The sequence below is a fragment of the Adiantum capillus-veneris genome, chromosome 2, assembly GCF_014529385.1.
Source record: "Adiantum capillus-veneris isolate H3 chromosome 2, ASM1452938v2, whole genome shotgun sequence".
In the NCBI taxonomy this organism is placed as follows: Eukaryota; Viridiplantae; Streptophyta; class Polypodiopsida; order Polypodiales; family Pteridaceae; genus Adiantum; species Adiantum capillus-veneris.
In genome coordinates, this window is record NC_140932.1 from 122,027,756 (window position 1) to 122,051,021 (window position 23,266).

Sequence of the window (23,266 nt, forward strand, 5' to 3'; positions counted from 1 at the left end):
CCTAGGTGATGCCATGAAGATGGAAGGCTTCATGCACCACAAACATAACATAAACTTGAAGAAAGCTTTAACTATCCCAAGCCTCAGTCCCAAGGCCTCAAACACCTTCGAAGGTGGAGAGAGCTAGCAGGGAATGAGGGTAGGGAAGAGGAAGAAGAAACATTTCGTAAGAGAAAGAATTAGTTCCTCACTTATCATACTCTTGTTGCTAGCATACATAATAGCATAGTAATGAAGAAGAAGGAGATGGCAAGCTTAAGCATTGAAGCATGGCTCTTGGTTGGATTTGCACTCCATAGCCAAGAGTGTTGGTGTAGGCTCTCAACCTCTACTTGCTTGGAGAGGGAGCTCTTGCACTTTGCATAGCACACCATGAGAGTGATTGTGAGTGTGTGTGGGTGAGTATACCCCCTAGGCACCCCCCTATCTTGCTTGGGTCGACCCCCCCTTGTAGCTCATGCCTGAAGCTCATTGGACCCCTCCAGGCCTAGCCAATCACAAGCAGGAGCCATTACAAGCAACATGGGTAGCCTTGGGACAAGTGTCCCCCTTTCCCCTTTGAGAGAGAGGACTTGATAAATGCTAAAACAATTAGATAATTCATGTAATTTATCATTGGACCCCTTTGAAGCTTAGCCAATAGGCTTCAAGCAACACATGAAGGTAACATGGGTAGGGGCCTGACATGTGTCCTTGCTGCCTCTTCAAGTTGGGGCTTCCCTTGTGTGTGTGAGTGGGTGTTCTCTCTCTAGCTCCTAGGAAAAGGGCTCGCCCCCCCTCTTGTAGGAATGATTTTGACTTTAGGTGATCAAGCACCTTACTCATCAAGCATGACAAAGCACTTGAACTAGGGGGTGTTCCCACAAGCATCTCAGGCAAGCTTCTCAAGGCACCTCAAGTACCTTAATCATGCAGCAAGTCAAGCACCTCAAGCATGGAGCCAGTCAAGCACCTCAAGCATCTTAATCAAGCACCTCAAGCATGAAAAACACCTCAAGCATGACAAGCACCTCAAGCAGGACAAGCACCTCGAGCTTGGGCCGGGTTCCCACCTCAAGCTCAGCCCTAGCTTACTTAAGGTCAAAAGGACTTTTACACACATTTATTGGAGGTCTTCAATGAAGCTAACCCTAAGGTCTTATGCTCCATTGGTTAGCCTTGCTCTTTGATAGACCATCTCCCTTTTGGGCCCCTTTACATTGGCCCCGTGTTGAGATAGATCTAAAAGCACATACCTATATCTTAACACTTGTTCCTGTTTATTCTCCCACATTAAGTGATCAATTTAATATGAGAAAATCATTTGGGTTAGTTAGATATTAGATTTTATGACACTTGGACTTCACGGCTTGGACAAAGTAAAGCTTCAACTAATTGCAACCTCTGTATTATCAAAGCCAATATCTACAGCAGAGGCATCAATCAGCTGTTTGAAGATACCAATCATCACAAGGAGTGAACGGGTTGAATACATCGACTCCTCTCCACCATCACTATGGCAAAGGTTGCTATCTTGCAGCCAAACTATAGTCACACATCCAATTGATTTATATTGTGCAAGGCCATTTCATCTTGAAAATATTACATTCTATGACTACCACAGAAGATACAAATCCTAAAGCCACACGAGCATACTCCTGTAGTGAGTTTTCATGATGTGTACAACAACAGCATCACAAGAAACAATGCCTCGTCAGATTTACAGAATATGATCCTGGCCATCAAACAGAGGGATTCTTCTTCAATGTCTTATTGCAAAAACTTTCCTTTAGGAATGAGATGGAGCTACTATCACCAACCAACACACCCTCTTCTTACTTCCTAGAGTGCAACATCCGTGGGATGATTCTTGATGATGAAGACTTGGAGATGTATATAAATGAGCACACCCAACGCAATATGCTCGTCTCTGAAAATACAGGACACACTTTAAACCTCATAAAACAAAAGTTCATCCTCAATCATGAAGATCCATTCACTTGTACAGTGAATGACACAGTCGAACTGGGAGTATCTCAAAGTTGTGCTAGAATGCTGAAGCTACTGCAGGAGTTCGCTGACACCAACAATGCAGTTCTGACCTCACAATAGCAAGCAATCTTCAAGCTACTGCAGGAGTTCTCTGAGACCAACAATGCCGTTCTGACCTCACAATAGCAAGCAATCTTCAATCATATATCAGGCCTAAGTCATGGCATCCATGTCATTACAGGCGTTCCAGAATGTGGAAAAACATTCCTCATAAAATTCTTCACCTCAAGCTTCATAAAAAATAATAAGATCGTTATCCTCACTGCATCAACTAGAGCAGTAGCTGCCCGCCTTAGCAGCCTGGCAACTACAGTCCACTATCAATTCAGGATTCCTTGTTCCAAACAGTATTTTTCGCAAGCAATTCATCCCACAGATGAAAGATTTGTCGCCATACATGGTGCCAACGTCATTATCATAGACGAGATATCAATGCTAATGAGTACAATCTTCAATATGGTCGCTCGCCAGATAGTTAACATCAGTGATGGAACACTTCTCGGTCCATTCAGTCAGAAGCTCATCTTGCTTTTTGGGGATTTGGCGCAACTTCCTCCAGTGTATTATCATTGGGAGCCATTATCCCATCTTTGCAACATACAAAACTCAGCTTACATCACTGCAACCACTACCCACAACATGACCTTCTCAGTTCGCCATGTTGCAGATCCCGCTTACGTCCAATTCTTGGATACGATCCGTGTTAAGCAACCAAAAGAACAATAGATAGCAGAAACGCTTTCGCAATGTGTAATTAATGAAACTGAACTCCTAAGAGTAATCGATGACGCTACTACACTGATATGTACTCATAGGGAGGATGTATATAAGTACAACAACTTGATTCTACAAAAGTCCTCTCGGCATCCGATATTGCTGCCATTCCACTAAAGACCAATGCTCTCGACAAGCCATTACTATAGGAATGGCTCCAAGGCAAGGCATTCCATGAGATGGACAATACTGCAATTGGGGCTAGATGTATGATTACAAAGAACATTAACTCGGCTATAGGTGCCGTGAATGGATCCACTTGTCGTACACTTTCCTATTCATATGACTGCACATGTCAAATTGCTGCTATAGAAGTAATGTTACTTTCCACTGATGCCACCATGACAATACAAAGGACTAAGCATGCTACAAGGGCAATCAACTGCAAATGGTTCCACAAAAGCACATTCCCTTTGTCACTCGCGTACGCAATCACTGGACACAAATATCAAACTTACTCTCGTTTTGGTATATGCGATCACAAATGCTCAATGGTAAGTACATTCCTATGGACCAGGTTTCTGCAGGTTTGGAGCAACGATATCAAAGAAAGCCATCCTCATTATAAAACAAGCTTTCGGGATTGGCATATGTCATGTTCTCTCGTGTGACAGAAAGACGCCATCTCAAAATATTGAACATTCCAACCCCAAGGATGTTTTGGCCGGCCAGTAAAACACTCCCCCAATGGTTAGACATTTCCTCCCTCATTTTCACAAACAAGTCCTCTACTTATTTGGGTCTTTCATCTCATTCGGTGCATGAACTATACAACCAATTCTTCAACGACAGTTTTCTTGAATGCAGATTTCCTTCACAGCAAGTAACAACCTCCAACTTCTCCTCATGGACACCGACCAGGTAACCATTTCTTTCACTAATCTATTTCGTGGCTACATTTTATGCCATTTAATATTTAGAAGACTCAACCATGATATTCTCTTTCTCTATCATTCAGATATTTGATAGGTTCATCAACATCGTAGCTACCTCAAAACCAAAAAACAGTTCTTCCGTATACCCAACTTCAAATCAAATGCGACTAGCAAATATGGCTGGCGAGCCCCCGGGTGCATTCATTCAAGGGTTTCGTACGACTCAGCTCCTCCACTGATACATCAATAAATGCAGTAACCGGAACAAAGAATATAGAAATAGCGAGCTAAAGTTGGCAACAGGTACTTCGAACTCTTCATATTCTTGTATAACAACCACCATACATTAACAAATTTGGTTGCTCCTACAACATCTATCTTTTTCTGCAGGGTTACAAAAATACATACTGCTATCGTTGGGCATTGATTTTGACGAGTCAAACAAACTACTGCTAGACACAGAAGCACAAGAAATACTGAACACAAAGTAGTTTGTTTGATGAGTCAAACAAACTACTGCTAGACACAGAAGCACAAGAAATACTGAACACAAAGACTTCTAGAATCACCACCTACACAATCGAGATGCTTCACTACGGTTACAAAATTGCTCTTGATAAATTAGTCGCCCTCAACAAGAATACAACAAGCCATGCACTTTCCAACATGGTCAAAGAGTTTGGAAATGAATTCAAAGGGAACTTTCGAAAGCTTGAACCGCTATATGGTAAGCATCTGTACCCCTTTAAGAATATAATTATGTGATTAAATACTAATTGAACACACCACTACAGTGCAAGACAATGACAACGATACCAGCAAGGAGATCCCCAACAATATAACAACTTCACAAGAGGAAGCAGTCCGTTCCGACGCCGCTCCAACTCCCAAAAGACAACGACAAACGAAGAGAGCTACTCTATTAGATGCAAAATCAATAACCGTGTTTATATAGGCATGACATCCAATTTTGAAGTTAGGAAAAGAGCGCACATGACAAATCCACCAAAATGGATGAAACATGATGTGTCGTCCTTTCCACCATTTTCTCAAAACTTTGAGTTTCGTGTACTGCACAATACACACGATAGGAGCACTGTTATTGCACTAGAAGAACCAGAGATAATTACTCAAGATGCAACTTCCACCAAAGGATACAATAATTTGAAGGGACATCCTCCAAACTACAAGAATTACTATTATTTAAAACACCATAGAAAAATATAGTGTGCAATGAAATTCAATCTTTGTTCTAGGGTAATATCTCTCTTTCTGGTCTCTCTTGTGTATTAAACTACTTCTCAAGAGTCTTTTCCTCTAATATCTGTGATAATTTTTAAGTTATGTTCTGTTTAACTTTTGTTATGTAATTTTTTCTACAACAACATCATCAGCTTTCAAATTTAGGGTTCAACCGCTACATATATTGCAGCTCAACGACTGATCAAGATACTAGTCTGTCCACATTACCTAGATGTCTTGCAATAACATCAAGAGAAATAGACAATCCATTCTAGAAACCAACTACGCTACCACAATACCATTTATCAACATTTCTTCAAGCTCACCTTCTATAAACTTCCATGTCTAATACTTCTCCTAAAAATCAACAAATAAGAAACAAACCATGTAGCAACAACTTATATATTTTACAACAAACTTATACATGTACAAATGCTGCACCTTGCCTTCGGCACAAATTAATAGTATTCCTTGCTATTGCTTCTCAATAACTTATACATTATACATATCAAAAACTATTCCGGCACTCTCCAACTTTGCCTTGCTCTGCCTCCTCCAAAGCTTGGCAATCAAGGCATACTAGTTTCTATCACCCAAGTGCGATAGATTGGTTATGCCATTTCCCTTTTGAATAACAGATCTTGAGTTCAACTCTCCTCGTTGGACAGATCTTTAAGGTCTCTTGGGATATGTGACGCCCCAGGATCTGGGCGTGTCGGGTTGAGGTGCGTGGTGGGCGCGTTCGCTTTCCAAAGGGCCCGGCTCGGACGGGACCGGCTCGGGCGGAGGGGTGTTTTGTCTTCAAGGGCCTGGATCGGACGGGACCGGCTCAGGTCGGGGTGTTTCTTCAAGGGGTCCTGGCGCGGACGGCACCGGCTCAGGAGGGCCCGGCTCGGGTCGAGGTGTTGCTTCAAGGGGTCCTGGCGCGGATGGCACCGGCTCAGGAGGGCCCGGCTCGGGTTGAGGTGTTGCTTCAAGGGGTCCCGGCTCAGGACGGCACCGGCTCAGGAGGCACCGGCTCGGACGGGACCGGCTCGGGTCGAGGTGTTGCTTCAAGGGGTCCTGGCGCGGACGGCACCGGCTCAGGAGGGCCCTGCTCGGACGGGGCCGGCTCGGGCGTGGTTGCGTTCCATGGGTCGACGGCCGTTTGCGTTTCGCGGGTCTTGAGTTCCGGGTCCCTAGCCCCACGTAGCCTGAGGCTCCGCCGCACTCATGGAGGGTCATAGCGTGCCCCGGGGAACCTTGCGTGGAGTCCCCACGGTGCACGAGTGCGTGGAGTGAGGCTAGCGTGTCTAGGTGGGGGGTCCCCTCCCGTGGCCATTCTCGGGAGGCTCATACCCCTTATATACACCCCCGGTTGAAGAGAGTTCGACGCCCTCGTCGAACGTGGGAAAAGAGAGCTTGGCTATGCATGAGGCCAAGGGACTAAGGGGTGCATATAAGTGCAAGTGAGCAAAAACTGTTCCCAAATGCAAGTAAGTAGGCATGCTTTGTTTTTGGATTTTGGAATGAAGTGTGTGTGTATTTTTGGCTTTTTGGCAGAAGGCTGAAAAAATATGCTTTGAACACCCAAGTAGAATTCCCCATACTTGAGCATTCCCTGAATAGGTAACCCGATGTGCGCGGAGCCACCTGCTGCGTTGGTCCGCGCGGAGGCTTCTTGAAAGCCGAATGTGAAGGAGAGTCCGTCGCAATGCAGCACTTGCGAAGTTGGTCCCTGTTTGGACGTCATTTGGAGGGCAAGCTCGGGGCCCTGTGGTCTCTTTGTAGACTTGAGTGGGTCTTCAGCTCAGCATGGGCCACAAAAGTGGCCGGGGCGCGACGGACACAGTTGGATTGGTCCGTCGCGTTTTTGGTTGTTCCTGTTTTTGATATAAAGAGCCCTGTCTGGCTCGCATCTTTCCTTTTTGTGTTGGAGGTGCCCGGCTCGGATCGGGGCCGGCGCAGGTCACGGGTGACGGCCCGGGGTTTTGGACGCATCACGGGGATGGAGGGCGTGGGTTGCTTTTCCTGGAGCTCTTTCACCGAATTTTGACGACCCGACCCGGGAGGTTGGGTTGGGGCCGTCGTGAGGAACGTGCGCGTCGGGCACGAGGGTCTGCAGCTCTTTGCCTGGAGCTCTGGACGGAACCTGGAGCTCTGATACCAAGTGTGACGCCCCATGATCTGGGCGCGTCGGGTTGAAGTGTGTGGTGGGCGCGTTCGCTTTCCAAAGGGCCCGGCTCGGGCGGAGGGGTGTTTTGTCTTCAAGGGCCTGGCTCGGACGGGACCGGCTCAGGTCGGGGTGTTTCTTCAAGGGGTCCTGGCGCGAATGGCACCGGCTCAGGAGGGCCCGGCTCGGACGGGACCGGCTCGGGTCGAGGTGTTGCTTCAAGGGGTCCTGGCGCGGACGGCACCGGCTCAGGAGGGCCCTGCTCGGACGGGGCCGGCTCGGGCGTGGTTGCGTTCCATGGGTCGATGGCCGTTTGCGTTTCGCGGGTCTTGCGTTCCGGGTCCCTAGCCCCACGTAGCCTGAGGCTCCGCCGCACTCACGGAGGGTCATAGCGTGCCCCGGGGAACCTTGCGTGGAGTCCCCACGGTGCACGAGTGCGTAGAGTGAGGCTAGCGTGTCTAGGTGGGGGGTCCCCTCCGTGGCCGTTCTCGGGAGGCTCATACCCCTTATAGGATAGTTTCCTACGACGTTAAAATACTCTTCTTCTTCTTCTTCTTCAGCTTCTTCTACGGAAGAGACATGCTTCCATTGCTATCGAATGTCGAGTACATGTCGAGCGAACACGTATATGCCCATGTCTTCAATTTTATGGTTTTCCCGCAGCCCACATACTCTTCGGTTCACTGGTTGCGGCCCGTTGGTGTTAGCTAGAAAAGCTTTTGATGTCTGAGGCACATGGCAAGTGTTATTCAAAACCCCTTTCTTCTGCGAGGGCACAAAACCAGAGAAGGTAAATATTCGCTTGCGGTCAACCATTTCTTCAGCTCTTGCAAATGAACTAGGATTCTTCTTTTTGGCTGAATTCTAGCTTTTTACCAGCTGATGGAGGCGATCGGCTGCCCCACTTTGCAAGCCCGCACAGTAAAGATGCCATGCATGCGGAGAATAGCTGGAACTGGAGTAGTTTGCAAGCTCTTGAAAGCAATCATGTGACATCAGTGGTTTTAAGTGATCGTCACAGGTAATCATCCCATCATCTGAATAGTCATTTCTGCAAACTATGTCTACTCAACCTCTGTTTTTGTTACTTCAGAGTTGCATGGAAGAATTCAGCTTCCATCTCTGTTGAAGAGCTAAGGAAAACATGCATTCATGGAAATTTGGGACAGGCCATACAACAAGTGAGTCACTTGGCGCAGGAGGGTGTTTACATTCCAGAGGACAGCATTCTCCAGCTCATTCTGCGCTGTATCAATGAGCGTGACTTGGCATCAGGATGCAAGGTGCAACACATCATAGAGACATGTGGTTTCGGTTCAGATGCATTTATTGGCAGCCATCTAATTCGCATGTTTGGTGTTTTTGGATGTCTTTCCAAAGCCATGAATTCATTCACAAACATCTTGCATCCAAATGTTTTTGCATGGAGTGCCATAATTTCCATTCATGTTGATCTGGGCAACTTTGAGCAAGCAATTCATTTGTACAGTAAAATGCAAGATTCAGGTGTGGAGCCTGATGGGTACCTTTTTGTGGCTGTTCTAAAAGCATGCATGGGCATTGGAAACTTGAAGCAGAGCCTTCGGATTCAGCTTGACATTGTCCAATGTGGGTTAGATACCGAAGTCTTCGTTGGCAGTACTCTAATTGACATGTATGCCAAGTATGGGAACCTTGAGAGGGCTTGTCAGATATTTTACAAACTGCCTGACCGCAATGTAGTCACTTGGAGTGTTTTGATAGATGGCTACTCTCAGCATGGGCATAGTGACAAAGCTTTAGCATTATTTGAACAAATGAGAGCATGGGGTATGGATCCAAATCCTGTAACTTGTGCCTCTGTGTTGAAAGCATGCTCTCATATAGAGGCTGGCAGGCAGGTCCATTCTTATATTGTAGGTCATGGATTGGAGTCAAATATCTATGTCGGCTGCATGCTTGTCAACATGTATGCAAAATCTGCAAGCTTTATAGATGCACACGTTGTGTTTGAGCGATTGCACAGAAGAGACATTCTGGCATGGAATGCTCTAATTACAGGTCTTTGTAAAGATGGTTTTGACAAAGAAGCTTTGGATCTCTTTAAGCAGATGCAGCAGGAAGGCATTCAGCCCAACTTGTCTATTTACAGTTGTATTCTGAAAGCATGTGTTAATGTAGGGGCTTTTCAGCAAGGGTTCGTAATTCACTCCTTGATGGTTGAGGATAACATTAAGCTGGATGTATATACTGGCAGCGGTCTTATTGATTTGTATTCCAAATATGGTGACCTCAGGAGTGCTCAAGCAGTGTTTGAAATTCTGCCAGAACAGAACGTGGTGACTTGGAGTGCATTGATAGCAGGTTTTGTACACCATGGACACAGCAAGGAGGTTCTCCATTATTTCCAACAGATGAAGGCGGAAGGTGTAGAGCCAGATGGTTACACACTCGTATCCGTCCTCAAAGCTTGCTCAGATCTGTCATTATTTGAGCATGGCAGACACATTCATGCCACGCTTGTTGAGGGCGGTTTTGATTTAGATACATGTGTGTCAAATGCTCTCATGGACATGTATCTTGGTTGCAATCATCTCCAGGATGCGTACAAAGTCTTTAACAAAATTTCAAATCGAGATGTTATCTCGTGGAGCACGTTAATGGCTGGAAGTGCTGAGCTTGAAGATGGAGAAGTGGTGCTTCAGCATTACATGGCAATGCTGGATGAGGGCATAAAGCCAAGTGTGGTGACTTTCATCTCATTGCTAAGAGCATGTTCAAGTATAGCAGCATTGGAGCATGGTCAATATTTTCATGCCCAAAGTGTGCTTTCCGGATTTGACCTCGATGTCTACATCAGCAGTGCTCTTATTCATATGTACTCAAGCTGTGGATGCCTTAAGGAGGCACACATTGTGTTTCATAGATTGAACGAATATGATGCTGGGGTCTGGAGTGCCATGATTACTTGTTACGCACAAAATAACAACTATCAAGAAGCTTTCTTGTATTTTGAGTCAATGCAAAGGTCAGGCTTAAAGTTAGACTCAGTTACATTTCTGTGCATTCTTTCTGCTTGCAACCGAGCTGGATTGGTGCAAGAAGGACGATTACATCTGATGGCAATGAGAGACAGGCACCACCTCTTCCCTAGTCTAGAGCATTTGAACTGCATGGTGGATCTTTTGGGAAATGCTAATTTACTAAATGAGGCAAGAGACTTACTGGAAACTATACCTTTTTGGCCCAATATTGTGGGTTGGATATCTTTGCTAAGTTCATGCAAAAGACATATCAACGTTGATATTGGAAGGCAATGTTTTGACTACATTGTCACATTGGATAAGAGGAATGTGGCAAGTTATGTGCTCATGTCAAACATCTACTTTTCTTGTGGCATGACAAAGTACGGGCAGGCGATAGACGAGCTAAGAATGATTGCGAATGGCTGGAAGAAGCCTGGTAAAGCTTTTATCGAAGTAAACAAAGAGATTTACAGTTTTGTTGTGGGTGATAGAGACTGTCCAGAAAGCGAAGCTATTTACAATAACCTAAAGAGGTTGAAGACGCAAATGAAGATGGAGGAGTCCAAGGTGCTTGTGGGCTCCGAGTTGAAGGGAATTTCTGTGGAGGCCGAGGAAGACGGGCTATGCGGGCACTGTGAGAAATTGGCACTTTCGTTTGGGCTTCTTCACACCCCACGAGGAACCACAATTCGTATATCGAAGAATTTGAGGATGTGTGCTGTCTGTCACATGGACACTCAGTTCATTTCCAAGGCCGAAAAGAGGGAGATTATAATAGTAGATTCGTGCCTTGTACACCACTTTCAGGATGGGCTATGCCAATGTAACATGTATGGTGCTTGAAACTTTTCAAGGTTCTTCCATGGATATGCTAGTCAGCAGGATTTGGGGCTTGCATTAACACGCAGAGACAAGGTTTAGCCATTGTGGAACACGAGCTTTGCATCAGCTAAGTGCTGTAGTCAGTACCTGCTTGGAGAGATCACATGTGGAGTGAAAAGATCCTCAATGATGGAAATCTCAGAAACTGCGGTTGTCTTGTGGTAAATGTCACATGTTATGTTTGCTTTCATATGGAAAATTATGAAGGGAGAAATCATATGTGCTCAAAGATGCTTACTTGATGAGAAGAGGGGCAACATTCTGATTCATGGCAAGGTGGACGATGTAAGTGCATACAGTGAGGCAGTTAAAGGCACCACTTAAGGTGCTTTCACTTTAAACTGATGGATTGCAGGGGTGACATATGGAGGTAACCTTCCCTGTACAGTTTTATTATATCCCCTTGTGACATATTAGTCAATGTGTGAAGCTTGTTTGCCGGCAGAATCTGACTGCATCATGAAGGATGGGTATGGTGATGATTGCAGGTGAAATTTGACTGCATCATGTAGGTTTGGCATGGTGACGTTTTGCAGGCGGAACTTGCCTGCATCACAAAGGATGGGCATGTTGGTAGGAAGAAGAAGAACAATAAACAAGGTGCAATCATACCTTCATGAGGAACTTGCAGCTGCAATGGTTTTTGAATCCCTGAACCAGCAGCCAGGGAGGGGTTTTGCAGCTCTTTGCATGGGAAAGAACCCATGTGGGGGGGAGAGCAGCCAACTCAAAACTGGTTGAAGTAAGCGGACGGACTTTGGGCATAAAGCAGTGGATTTGGGGGGCCTGCAGTTGTTGAAATGTGGAGAGAAGTGTTCCGTGTGAGAACACACCCTTAATTAGCAGAGTAGTCAATACACTTATGCCTTTCTCTAGGAATACTCATCCTACAGATAACGGTCGTTACAACCCACAACCCACCATTCATGGCCCTCTCCAGCAAGGAATGAAGGGTAGTGCCCAAGGCTTGGTAAAACTGATTTATTGAGCCGGTTGCATATCCTTCTTACTGTGATTGAAGAAGGTGCCACATTTGAGAAGGTAATATCTGTATAGATTTCAAATTTGTAATATATTTTGTAAAATTTGAGACTGATTTAGTTCCTTCTTACTCAAATATGAGAGGGTGATTTCTTGGGCTGAACAAGCTTCGGACAAAGCAACTGACCGCGTTGTATTTGTAGGGCAGAAGAAAAACCAAAGGTATCGTAGGGTCTTGTTTATATGTTCCCTTATAGTGATACACAAATACACTCTTGTTTGTCTGTTCTGTTGTAGTGATACATACATAGACAGGAGCTTTTGTTCACAATGAATAAAGCAATCATTCATTAGTTGTTATCTATCCTTGGGGACACATTTGCATGTATGTGGCAGCTTTGCTTTGAGATCATAGCATTGGAGACATCTCCTCCAAACTACCCAAGCAATGGCTTTTGCAACCTATTTCCATTGTTGTATATCCTTTGGCCCTCCCAAACACTTGAGGTATTTTTTGTTATTGGTTACATAATGTCGCTATGTTCACATTGGGGCACTAGTTTTACATGTTTGCTTTTGGATTGTGTGCCTGGTATGTTTGATTTGGTGATGTCGTTAAATTTTATATGCCAATGATGTATTGTAGTCTATAAAAATCAATATGTTGGTAGGGAAGTAGGTACCCTTAATGGAGCTCCCGCCTTGCTTCACTCTCACCACCTCACACACACCTTGTTGCATCAACTTCACAATGCATCACAATGCTACTTTTGGTGTGTAGAAAAGGCATCTTTTTATAGGCCAAAAGGGTTGCTCTCTCTTATGAGAGACAGTCGTGTGTAGCCGTCCTTGTGTAAACAAGTCCAAGTTCGACTCCAATGCGTCCATGTGTGGCCGCTCTTGAGAAGGGCAAGTCCGCCTTGAAATCGGCCCCCGGCCACCGGTCATTGATTACCAGCCATCGGCCAACCGGCCAACCATTTTTCGACTACTTTCCAGCTGTCCACGCTCTCTTTGGAAGAATTTAAAGTACTCAATCTCAAGCTCCACAAAGCTAAGTCCCATCTCTCACACTCAAAAGTCTTAGGACCAACCAAAAAGCCCCTCTTAGCCTTTGGATGAAAACTCCCCACTTTTCTCTCGATCATTCACACGCACAATCGTTCCTTAGTGCCAAACTAGAAGCCCTCAATATTCAATTTCAATTGGACATTAGCTTTAGTACTTCAAACAAGAAGTAGGTTACAAAGAGATTATATCCTTAATGGAGCTCTTGCCTTGTTTCACTCTCACCACCTCACACACACCTTGTTGCATCAACTTTACAATGCTACACAATGTTACCTTTTGTGTGTAGAAAATGCCTCCTTTTATAAGCCAAAAGGGTTGCCTCTCTCATGAAAGACAGCTGTATGTAGCTGCCCTTGTGTAAACAAGTCCACGTTGGACTTTCCAATGCACCCATGTGTGGCCACCCTTGAGAAGACAAGTCCGCCTTGAAATCAGCCATCGGCCACCGGCCATTGACTTTCAACCATTGGCCAACCAGCCAACCGACCGGCCATTTTTTGACCACTTTTTGATTGCTGTTCGACCATAATATTTCGACAAAAAAGAAATAGTTTGGCGTGAAAATTTTGAGATTTTGGCGAGTGATTTTTCTTCATGCACGAAGGTTAATAAACTAGGTTTCTCATTTAACCACATCCAAAATTCGTTGCTTATAGTCTGGCACCTAGTTTTGGGCTTTGTGAGTACCAAATAATTACAAGAAAATTCACTCAGCTTTGTAATCAACTTCTAAGGCTTTCTATACCAAAATATGGGATTTTGCATATTTGAAATTACATGGCCTTGAAGAAATTGGGTTTGGGTAACTACAACCATATAGTGGTGTGCATGCAAAATAATTCAAAAATGGCAGGTATTTTTGAACCTTTTTGTCCCCTTTAGCCCATATCTTTCAGGTCCAATCCTCTTAGTAGTTGTTTCACATCTTTTTGTGTATTTCTTTTTGTGTGCACTTGAAGGTACACAACTCTCTCCTTTTGATGGATGATGTTAAACCTTTGAAGGAGGTTGTTGCTTCTCTTGGTGTTTGGTGTTCCTTGCTCTTCTTTGTGGTGTGTGTGAGCTTCTTGGAGGTTCAAGTTCTAGCTGGGGTAGAGGAGAAGGATCTTCAATGGGTGTTTGTGGACATTTCAATGCAGGTAATGGTGGCCGATTCGGTGTCTTTTATAGCTGGGTGGTATATTTAGGTGGTACCAATCTGGGCTTCATTGGTGGCTTTGCTGGTTTGGCCAATTTAGCCATGTAGGCCTGTCTCTTCATTGTGACCTGTCGATTTGTTGTGCCTTGATCCTTTTCTTTACTATATCTCCCTACTCAAGCCTTTGCATGTGGGCTTGAATATTGTTGAAAATTTTAGGAGAGACTTGAGTAGATAGTGCCACTTCAGGTTCAAGTGAGGCTAGAGCCTAGTTGATCTCATCATATCTTTTTGTATGTTTATCGTATTTTTTCCACTTTGGATAGAGAGATATTTTTTCCAAAGCCTCTAGGTGAAGCATTAGTTTGGCATCCTTCATAAATGAAGCATGATTTTGAGAATATTTTAGGAAGCTTATCTGTACCATTTCTTCCACCAATAAGAGATAGTTACTTGGAAGAGATGGGCCAATGCAAAGAATCTGTGCACAATCTATTCTTCCACAAAGAGGTCATTGGGCTCAAAGGCCATACCATAGTATATTTGTCAATATCCAGGATGGCGATAGAATCACTCCACTCTCCACTCAGGCTAGCCATCATATAAATATTCAGAATATTATTTAGTTGAATCGCATGGCCACCTCAGAGCTGCGCTAAGTGGAAGTGGCATGCTCCATTTTCTAATCTACCCATTCCTGGCTAATCTTCATGTAAAGGATGTCAATGGGTAGATAAATTACATCATCCTCAAGCTAGTAGAGGTGGAGATCTTTTATAGTGTCTATAAGATTTTGGGCCTTGTAGACGGTAAGAAAGGTCCCCAAATAGGAATTCAAACTGACGGTTGAACTGGTAATTATCAAGCCAATCATTCCAGTAATTGCACAGTGGACAGTCACTCAGAGACCCAATTCAACGCTTATAAAAAAGGGCCATTATTTCATTTGACGGACAAGGATTTGGGGAGAGACAAGCTATTGTATTGTGCTCTTGAGTCTAGTGTCTTGAAGCTCACCGTGCTTTTGTACTCTTTTGACTATATGCTCAGAGAAATCCTTTGGCTCATATTGTACTTTATTCCAATTGTACTGATCTGAATATAATCTAGCTCTAGTTCGAGTTCCAGTCTATGCATCATTTCCATTTTAGCTGCTATTTCTATTTCCATTTCAGTATCAATGTATTCTTTTGATATGTTGGCCTGTCTGAACATCCATATATGCACTCGTTTCCCTTGATTCTTGTCCACATCCAGAAGCCCTAATGGTGTGGGATGCCATGCAGGGCAAATGAGGTGAGCAAAGGAGGAAGGAGAAATTCTTATTTCGCAATGCAAAATCCAAGCAAACCCCCCCCCCCCCCCCCCCCCCCCCACACACACACACACATTTTTTTTCTCTCGGAATCCTCTCTCAGTTGGCTTTTGTAAGTTTTGCACCCCTTTTTTTTCATCCACAAATCTCTGGCTCAAGGCGAAGGTAGGCCAATCTTTTTTTCTTGCTCTTGCTGCCTTGAGATGAATTGCTCTTGATAGTGAATCACTCTCCCATTAAGTTTTGGGTTAATTTCTTGCAATCCTGCCACCCAGATGAGGTGCCTATGGCAGAAGGCCATCAACCAGATTCATAGAGAATCCGGAACGTGTCAGCCCAACACAAGAGTCAGAGCAAGGCTTTGGCACTAACACAAAGGCTGGTAATGAAATTAATCCGAACTTGGATCAGTAGGAGATAGTGAAGCAGAATCATTGGCCAAGCAAAAAGGATTCTGCTTCACTATCTCCTACTGATGACTAGGAGGTGGGAGAATGAAATCTTGGCATAGATGAGAACCTTAAAATAGTCAAGATCAAAAAACATTTAAAGCCAAAGATTAAAGAAAAGACCATATCTTTGTTTCAAAAATACAAGGATGTATTTTCATGGGAACACATTGATTTAAAAGATGTTGATCTAGAAGTATCATCATCGGATACCACTGAAATGTGATGCCAAAACAGTGAGACTGCAGAGGTAAAAAATGAATCCCAACTATGCTCAAAAGGTCAAGGAGGAGATGGAAAATCTTTTGAAGGTAGAGTCCAATATTGAAGTTGCAAGCAATGACTGGTTATTCCCAATTGTAGTGATTTTGAAGAAGAATGGGAAGTTAAGGGCCTGTGTAGATTATGGGAAGCTAAATGCTCAAATTATCAAGGATCCCTTTCCACTCCCATTTATAGATATATTGCTTGACAAGATTGTTGGCCACAAGATGTATAGTTTTATGGATGGCTATAGTGGCTACAATCAACTGAAAATAACACCAATAGATAGATCCATCATCACTAAATGGGGAGCATTTATGTACCTCATCATCCCATTCGGACTTTATAATGCTCAGCCACTTTTCAAAGGTGTGTTACCATATACATGTGGTAGTGATGTGTGTGAACACACTAGGACCGCCGGAGCATTTTTTTCCCTCTTTAGGAGGTTTTCTCCCCCGTGCATTGTACATACGCCCATCACTCTAGGGCTATCTATATTTCCATTGCACTCTAAGTAATTCACTCTCTGTCGTGTGCCTTGAGCTTCCTTTGTCTTCTCCAAGCTGCGTGTGTTTCCCTGCAACCCTAATTCCAACAATTGGTATCAGAGCAAGTCACGTCCTCTCGAGCTTAGTCGCCAGCATCGCCAGAACACCCCTGCTCATTTTGGTCAGATTTCAACGAGCTTTGACGAACGTTAGCAGGTTGACAAAAAATGTGGGAGAGGTCGTAGAGCTTGGTATGCTCAGAATTTCATTTTGGGCTCATTTCGACCTTCCTTTCCACTACAGCCAGGTCTGCACACGCAATTTTGTCATTTTGTGTAGAATTTTTGTTAGTGCCAATTACTGCATAACAGGTCCCATACAGTCTACTGTGGGTTGTTCTATATAGCACGTGATGGTCTCACTCAGTTTCTCCTCATTTCGAGCAGTTTTCACATCAGGTGCATGCATTTTCCATGGCTGACAACAACATAGATGTGCTCAAGATGTTTGCTGTTGAGGACAGATTGGATGGGGACAATTACCCTATGTGGGCTTACATGATGCAACATGTACTTGTATCAAAGGAGTTTGGAACATTGTGCAGGTCATTGATGTATGTCCTAGTACTGTGGATGCATGCGATGTTGAGGATGCTCCAGGTTTTTCTGCCAGGGTTGCTCCTATCAGAGATGTTTTGTCTACGACTGAGCAGGCTCGTTGTCGGGATGTAAGAGATGCACAGGCTCATGCATTGATTGCATTTTCAGTGAAGCGCACTATCACTCCTCACATATGTTCAACAAAATCTGCAAAACATGCTTGGGATATTCTAGCAGGTCTTTATGCAAGCCGCAATGAGACTAAAATTGCTTTGCTGTGTAAAGAGCAGGAATCAAAGATTATGCATGAGGAAGATGAAATGGAAACTTTCCTTGCTGGTGTCAAGGATGTCATGAGAAACTAATTTTTGCAGGAGAAGTCATTTCTGACAACTTACTTGTGCAGAGTGTTCTTGATGATTTGCTAGATTCTTACCAAACTTTTGCTAGTACTTGGAGACTTATGACCCAAGGAAATCCTGAAGTTGTCAAATTTGATGCATTATGCACATTGTTGTTGCAAGAGTCACTTTCCAAAAAAAATAGGACTAGGCAACATGCAGTTGAACACGCTTTTAATGCAGCTCAAAGAAAAGGTGGGAACAGCAATGTAACCACTTCTTATGGTTCTGCTACGAGTGGAAAAACTCCTATTCCTAATGATTCTGCTGGCAACACCTTTTCTGGCAATTTTGGTGATAAGGGAAAAAAGAAGATGCATTGCCATTATTGTAAAACTAATGATCACTTGATCAAGCAGTGTCCGAAATTGAAGGCAAAAGAGGCTAAGGAGAAAGAGGCTGGATCCACTACAGGGTCCAATACAAGTGCAACGATTGTAGAGTATTCTGTCAGAGGAGATTGTGATGATGATGTTGATGTAGAATGGGCATTTAGTGCAAAGTGCACTTATGATCCTATTATCCATGATGCATGTATGTCACTTGTGTTGCAGATTCACGTGTGGTATTTTGATAATGGTTCTACAAAGCACATTACCTCACATCATGATTTGTTTACCTCTATTGAGTCTGTCCCTCATGGGAATATGGTGACTTATGCCAACAATGCCTCTTATCTTGTTTAAGGAGTTGGGAAGATTGTGCTTATTGCTACAAATGGCAGTTCGGCAATTTCTTGCTATGGCTGAAAATGTCTCGAAATGTATTATGGGCACCCTCTGCTCCGATCGAGGGGGAAGTATATGTCTCATGAATTTAATGCATTTTTGGCTAGTCGTGGGATAAAACACCAATGTACAGTGCCGTATACGCCTCAGCAAAATGGTGTTGCTGAGAGGAAAAACAGGTCTCTTACAGAAGTGGCACGATGTATGGTCAAGATTCAAGCTTTACCACATTCGTTTTGGCTCGAGGCTATCATGTGTGCCACTTATGTAAGAGGTGTCCTAAAAAAGCGTTGCAGTCTATGACTCCATATGAAGCATGTCATGATAGAAAGCCATCTATTGAGCACTTGCATGTTTTTGGCTGTTTGGCTTATGGTTTACTGTCACAAGCGCAACACAGAAAATTGGATGATAAGGCTGTCAAATGTATTTTTGTTGTTCATATGCAGTCTATGACTCCATATGAAGCATGGCATGATAGAAATCCATCTATTGAGCACTTGCATGTTTTTGGTTGTTTGGCTTATGGTTTACTGCCACAAGAGCAACACAGAAAATTGGATGATAAGGTTGTCAAATGTATTTTTGTTGGTTATAGTGCTGAAAACAAAGGTTACAGGTTGTACCATCCGCAACCAAAGCGTATTTTGGTCTCATGTGATGTTGTGTTTGTGGAAGATTCTGTTCAGCCTTTGGTGTCATGTACTAGAGATAGTAATGTAAGCTCACATTACATTTATTATAGTTTATTGCCTCTTTTTAGTGGTGGAATTTTGAATGTAAATTCAAATGAGAAAAAATGTACAACTTATGGGGGTTTCTAAAAATGTTACAGATCAGCCTATTTCTGATGCAGATGTACATGATGTACTTGATGAAGAAAGGGATGAAAATGAGAAGGCTAGAGGTATGCCAAAATGGATGGTGCACACTTTGCATGACAGTAAATTGGATGCACCTTTGTCTAGTCGTACTCATTCAGGTTCTCGCCATGCCTCTTATGCATCAGATTGTTATGATTTGGCTTTGTCTAGCTTATGTGATATAGATGAACATCTATCTTCTGATGAAGCACAAAATTCAAAAAATTGGATGGCTGCCATGCAATTAGAATATGATACATTTATAGAAAATGACACATGGACTTTACGTGATTTGCCTCCTGGCAAAAAGGCCATTGGTACAAAGTGGATTTACAAGTTGAAACATAAGCCGAATGGTGAGGTTGATCGCGATAAGGCTTGACTTGTTGCAAAAGGCTATGTGCAACAGAAAGGCATAGATTATGAAGAAACTTTTTCTCCCACTTGTCGTATGACTACTGTTCGTTTCTATGTGCATTGGTAGCTCATTTTGGTTGGATGTACATCAATCCAATAGTATTATTGCTTTCTTGAATGATGACATTTGTGAGGAAGCCTAGCGGTTTTGTCAAGAAAGGACAAGAGGACAAATCGTGCAGATATAAGAAGGCTTTGTATGGGTTGAAGCAATATCCTCGTGCTTGGCATGAGAAAGCTGACACTCTTTGGTCAAAGGAGGCTTTTGTAATAGTCCAACAGAAAGCACATTGTATGTCAAGCGTGAGGGCAATGTACTGCTCATTGTTGTTATTTATGTGGATGATGTTGGAATTAGGGTTGCAGAGAAACGCACACAGCTTGGAGAAGACTAAGGAAGTTCAAGGCACACAATAGAGAGTGTGTTACTTAGTGTGCAATGGAAAGATAGATAGCCCTAGAGTGATGGGCGTATATACAATGCTCAGGGGAAAAAACCTCCTAAAGAGGGAAAAAATGCCCCGGCGGTCCTAGTGTGTTCACACACATCACTACCACATGTATATGGTAACAAATCCCTCGTGGAGTGATGCAGTGAACGAAAGCAGGCACATGACCAAAGGGAAGTGCCATGCCCTAAGGACATGGTCAGTCCACAAAGGGGAGTAAGCCCAAAGCTTTGCGGAAAGCTTCAAGCTTCTCACGAGACAATGCCTTTGTGAAAAGATCTGCAAGGTTGTCCTGTGTTGGCACATAAGCCAAGCTGATCTCTCCTGCTGAGAGCCTTTCCCTGACATAGTGGTAATGCACCTCAATGTGCTTTGTGCGAGCATGAAAAACTGGGTTCCTCGCAACTGCAAATGCGCTCTGACTGTCAATGTAGATAGTGTTGGCAGTGTCCTGTCCAACACCCAAATCAGCCATAAGGCGTCTGAGCCATATACACTCAACCGTAGCTATCAAGACTGCTCCGTACTCAGCCTCACAACTCGAAGTGGCCACATTAGGTTGCTTCTTGCTCAACCATGATATACATGAACTGCCAAGCATGAAACAAAAACCACTTGTGGACACTCGCGTGTCAAAACAACCAGCCCAATTTGAGTCTGAAAAAGCATGTAAGTCTGGCGGCAATGATCCCCCCTTGGGATAAAACAAGCCAAGATGTAAAGTGCCACTAAGGTAGCGGAAAATCCTCTTGACAGTCTGCCAATGCTTAGACCCTAGGCTATGCATAAATCTGTTGACGTGTGAGACTGCAAACTGAATATCTGGCCTCGTGTTGCATACATAAATGAGGCAGCCAATAGCAGTTTGGTAAAGAGTGACATCAGCAGAATCGCCAACATCATGTAGACTCAACTTCAAACCTGTTTCCATGGGAGTGGCAATAGGTTTGCAATCCTCAAGTCCAAACTTACATAGCAATGTCTCTATGTAACTATTCTGACACAAGGCAATACCACCATCACACTGCTTAAACTGTATACCCAAGTAATGATGCAACAGCCCCAAATCTTTCATCTTGAAAGTAGCATTCAAATCAAACTTAAATTCAACAATATGTCTCTCATTTGGTCCAGTGATCAGCAAATCATCGACATAAAGAACACAATGAGAAGTACATCACCCTCACGCTTTACATACAATGTGCTTTCTGTTGGACTGTTATGAAAGCCTCATTGAACCAAATGAGTGTCAGCTTTCTCATACCAAGCACGAGGAGATTGCTTCAACCCATACAAAGCCTTCTTACATCTGCACACTTTGTCCTCTTGTCCTTTTATGACAAAACCGCGAGGCTGCGTTACATAAACTTCCTCAAATATGTCACCATTCAAGAAAGCAGTAACAATGTCTGATTGATGTACATCCCAACTAGAATGAGCTGCCAATGCACATAGAAAACGCACAGTAGTCATACGACAAGTGGGAGCAAAAGTCTCTTCATAATCTATGCCTTTTTGCTGTGCATAACCCTTTGCAATAAGTCAAGCCTTATGGCGATCGATCTCACCATCCGGCTTGCGTTTCAACTTGTAAACCCACTTTGTACCAATGGCCTTTTTGCCAGGAGGCAAATCACATAAAGTCCATGTGTCATTTTCTATAAGTGCATCATATTCTGATTGCATGGCAGCCATCCAATTTTCTGAATTCTGTGCTTCATCAAAAGACAGAGGCTCCTCAACATCATGTAAGCTAGACACAACCAAAGCATAACAATCTGATGCATAAGATGCATGGCAAGTACGACTAGACAAAGGTGCATCCAATTTTATGTCACGCAAAGTGTGAACCAACCATTTTGGCATACCTCTAGCCAGCTCATTTTCAGCCCTTTCCTCATCAAGTACATCATGTACTTCTGCATCAATAATAGGCTGATTTGTAAAATTTTCAAAAACCCCCCATAGGCTGTACATTGGCCTCATTGGAAATTACATTCGTATTTCCACCACTAAAAAGAGGCAACAAAGTATCATAAATGTCTTGTGACCTTACATTACTATCTCTAGTACATGACAACAAGGGCTGAACTGAATCTTCCACAAACACTACATACCGTTGTGAGCGGGATGGAAACACACACAACGCCTCTATAATGACCCGAAACACACTCTTGGGATGATACACACACACATTATGGGGCACCACTCGGCTTACACAACCAGCCTGGCCGAGACAGGAAACACACAGACGGAGTGAGAAGAGAGAGATTTCCCACTTGCCCACTCAACACTCACACATACACACTCACACACACACTTTCAATTCAGCTCAAAGGAGGCAAATTGCTGTTGTTTAGACTCAATGAAGCTCAGCCCAACACCAATGGGGCAAATAGTTTATAGAGTATTGAGGAAATACACCAGATACAACCACAAAGTTAAGCAGAGGCTTCACTCACCGAAGAAGATTACACAGAAAAACAGCAAAAAATCTGTGAGCAATTTGGAAAAATGGACAGCGCCATTGCGCCCGGAACGCCCAAAAAACCCACCCTACAATGTCACAGTGCTCAAATCCGACCTCAGATGAGCAGTTTAGGGCTAAAAAATGCTCCAAAAACAGCAAAAACACACTTGCGGATGTTCCTCCTCTCTTCTCCACGTTTTTTAATGGGCTTCTCTCAGTTTTTTCAGTTCCCACACTTAGCTTTATTAGTTGGGCACCCGTGGCCTTTTAGATGACCCCAAACGGACCCCGAACAGGCCAAAAACTGACCTCGCAGTGCATAGTTGTCACCTTTTTGCATCATCCGCACACCTGGCACTTAGTTTTTCCAAATAATGCATCCCGCAACCACGTGAAGTGGCCCCAAAAAGTGGTCTTCATGATGACCTTTCTGCATAAGTATCACAAGAAAACACCCATGTCGTGTCCATACTTCTCCATGTGCAAGTATTGACCCCGTTCGACCTCCTGATGCCACTCGATGCCATCTGACGCACCTGCTTACCTCATGTCGTCGGCCCGCGGATAGCTTCCTCGAGAATTTTTACGCGCTACCAACTCCTCCTTATTGTAGAAAAAACACAGTGATACTGGTAATAGTGAAAATCGATGCACTATGTACACCCTGTC

The 23,266-nt window shown here is 43.7% G+C and overlaps 1 protein-coding gene across 1 annotated transcript; it reads left to right on the plus strand.

Annotated features, from left to right (window-relative positions):
* Positions 1-7,596: 7,596 nt before the first annotated feature.
* LOC147463507 (pentatricopeptide repeat-containing protein At3g12770-like) lies at positions 7,597-12,072 on the plus strand. Its single transcript, XM_086489407.1, has 3 exons — positions 7,597-7,864; positions 7,954-8,095; positions 8,168-12,072. Exons 1-3 carry the CDS (start codon positions 7,810-7,812, stop codon positions 10,920-10,922), a joined length of 2,952 nt encoding a protein of 983 aa, XP_086345533.1. The 5' UTR covers positions 7,597-7,809; the 3' UTR covers positions 10,923-12,072.
* The last annotated feature ends 11,194 nt before the right edge of the window (positions 12,073-23,266 follow it).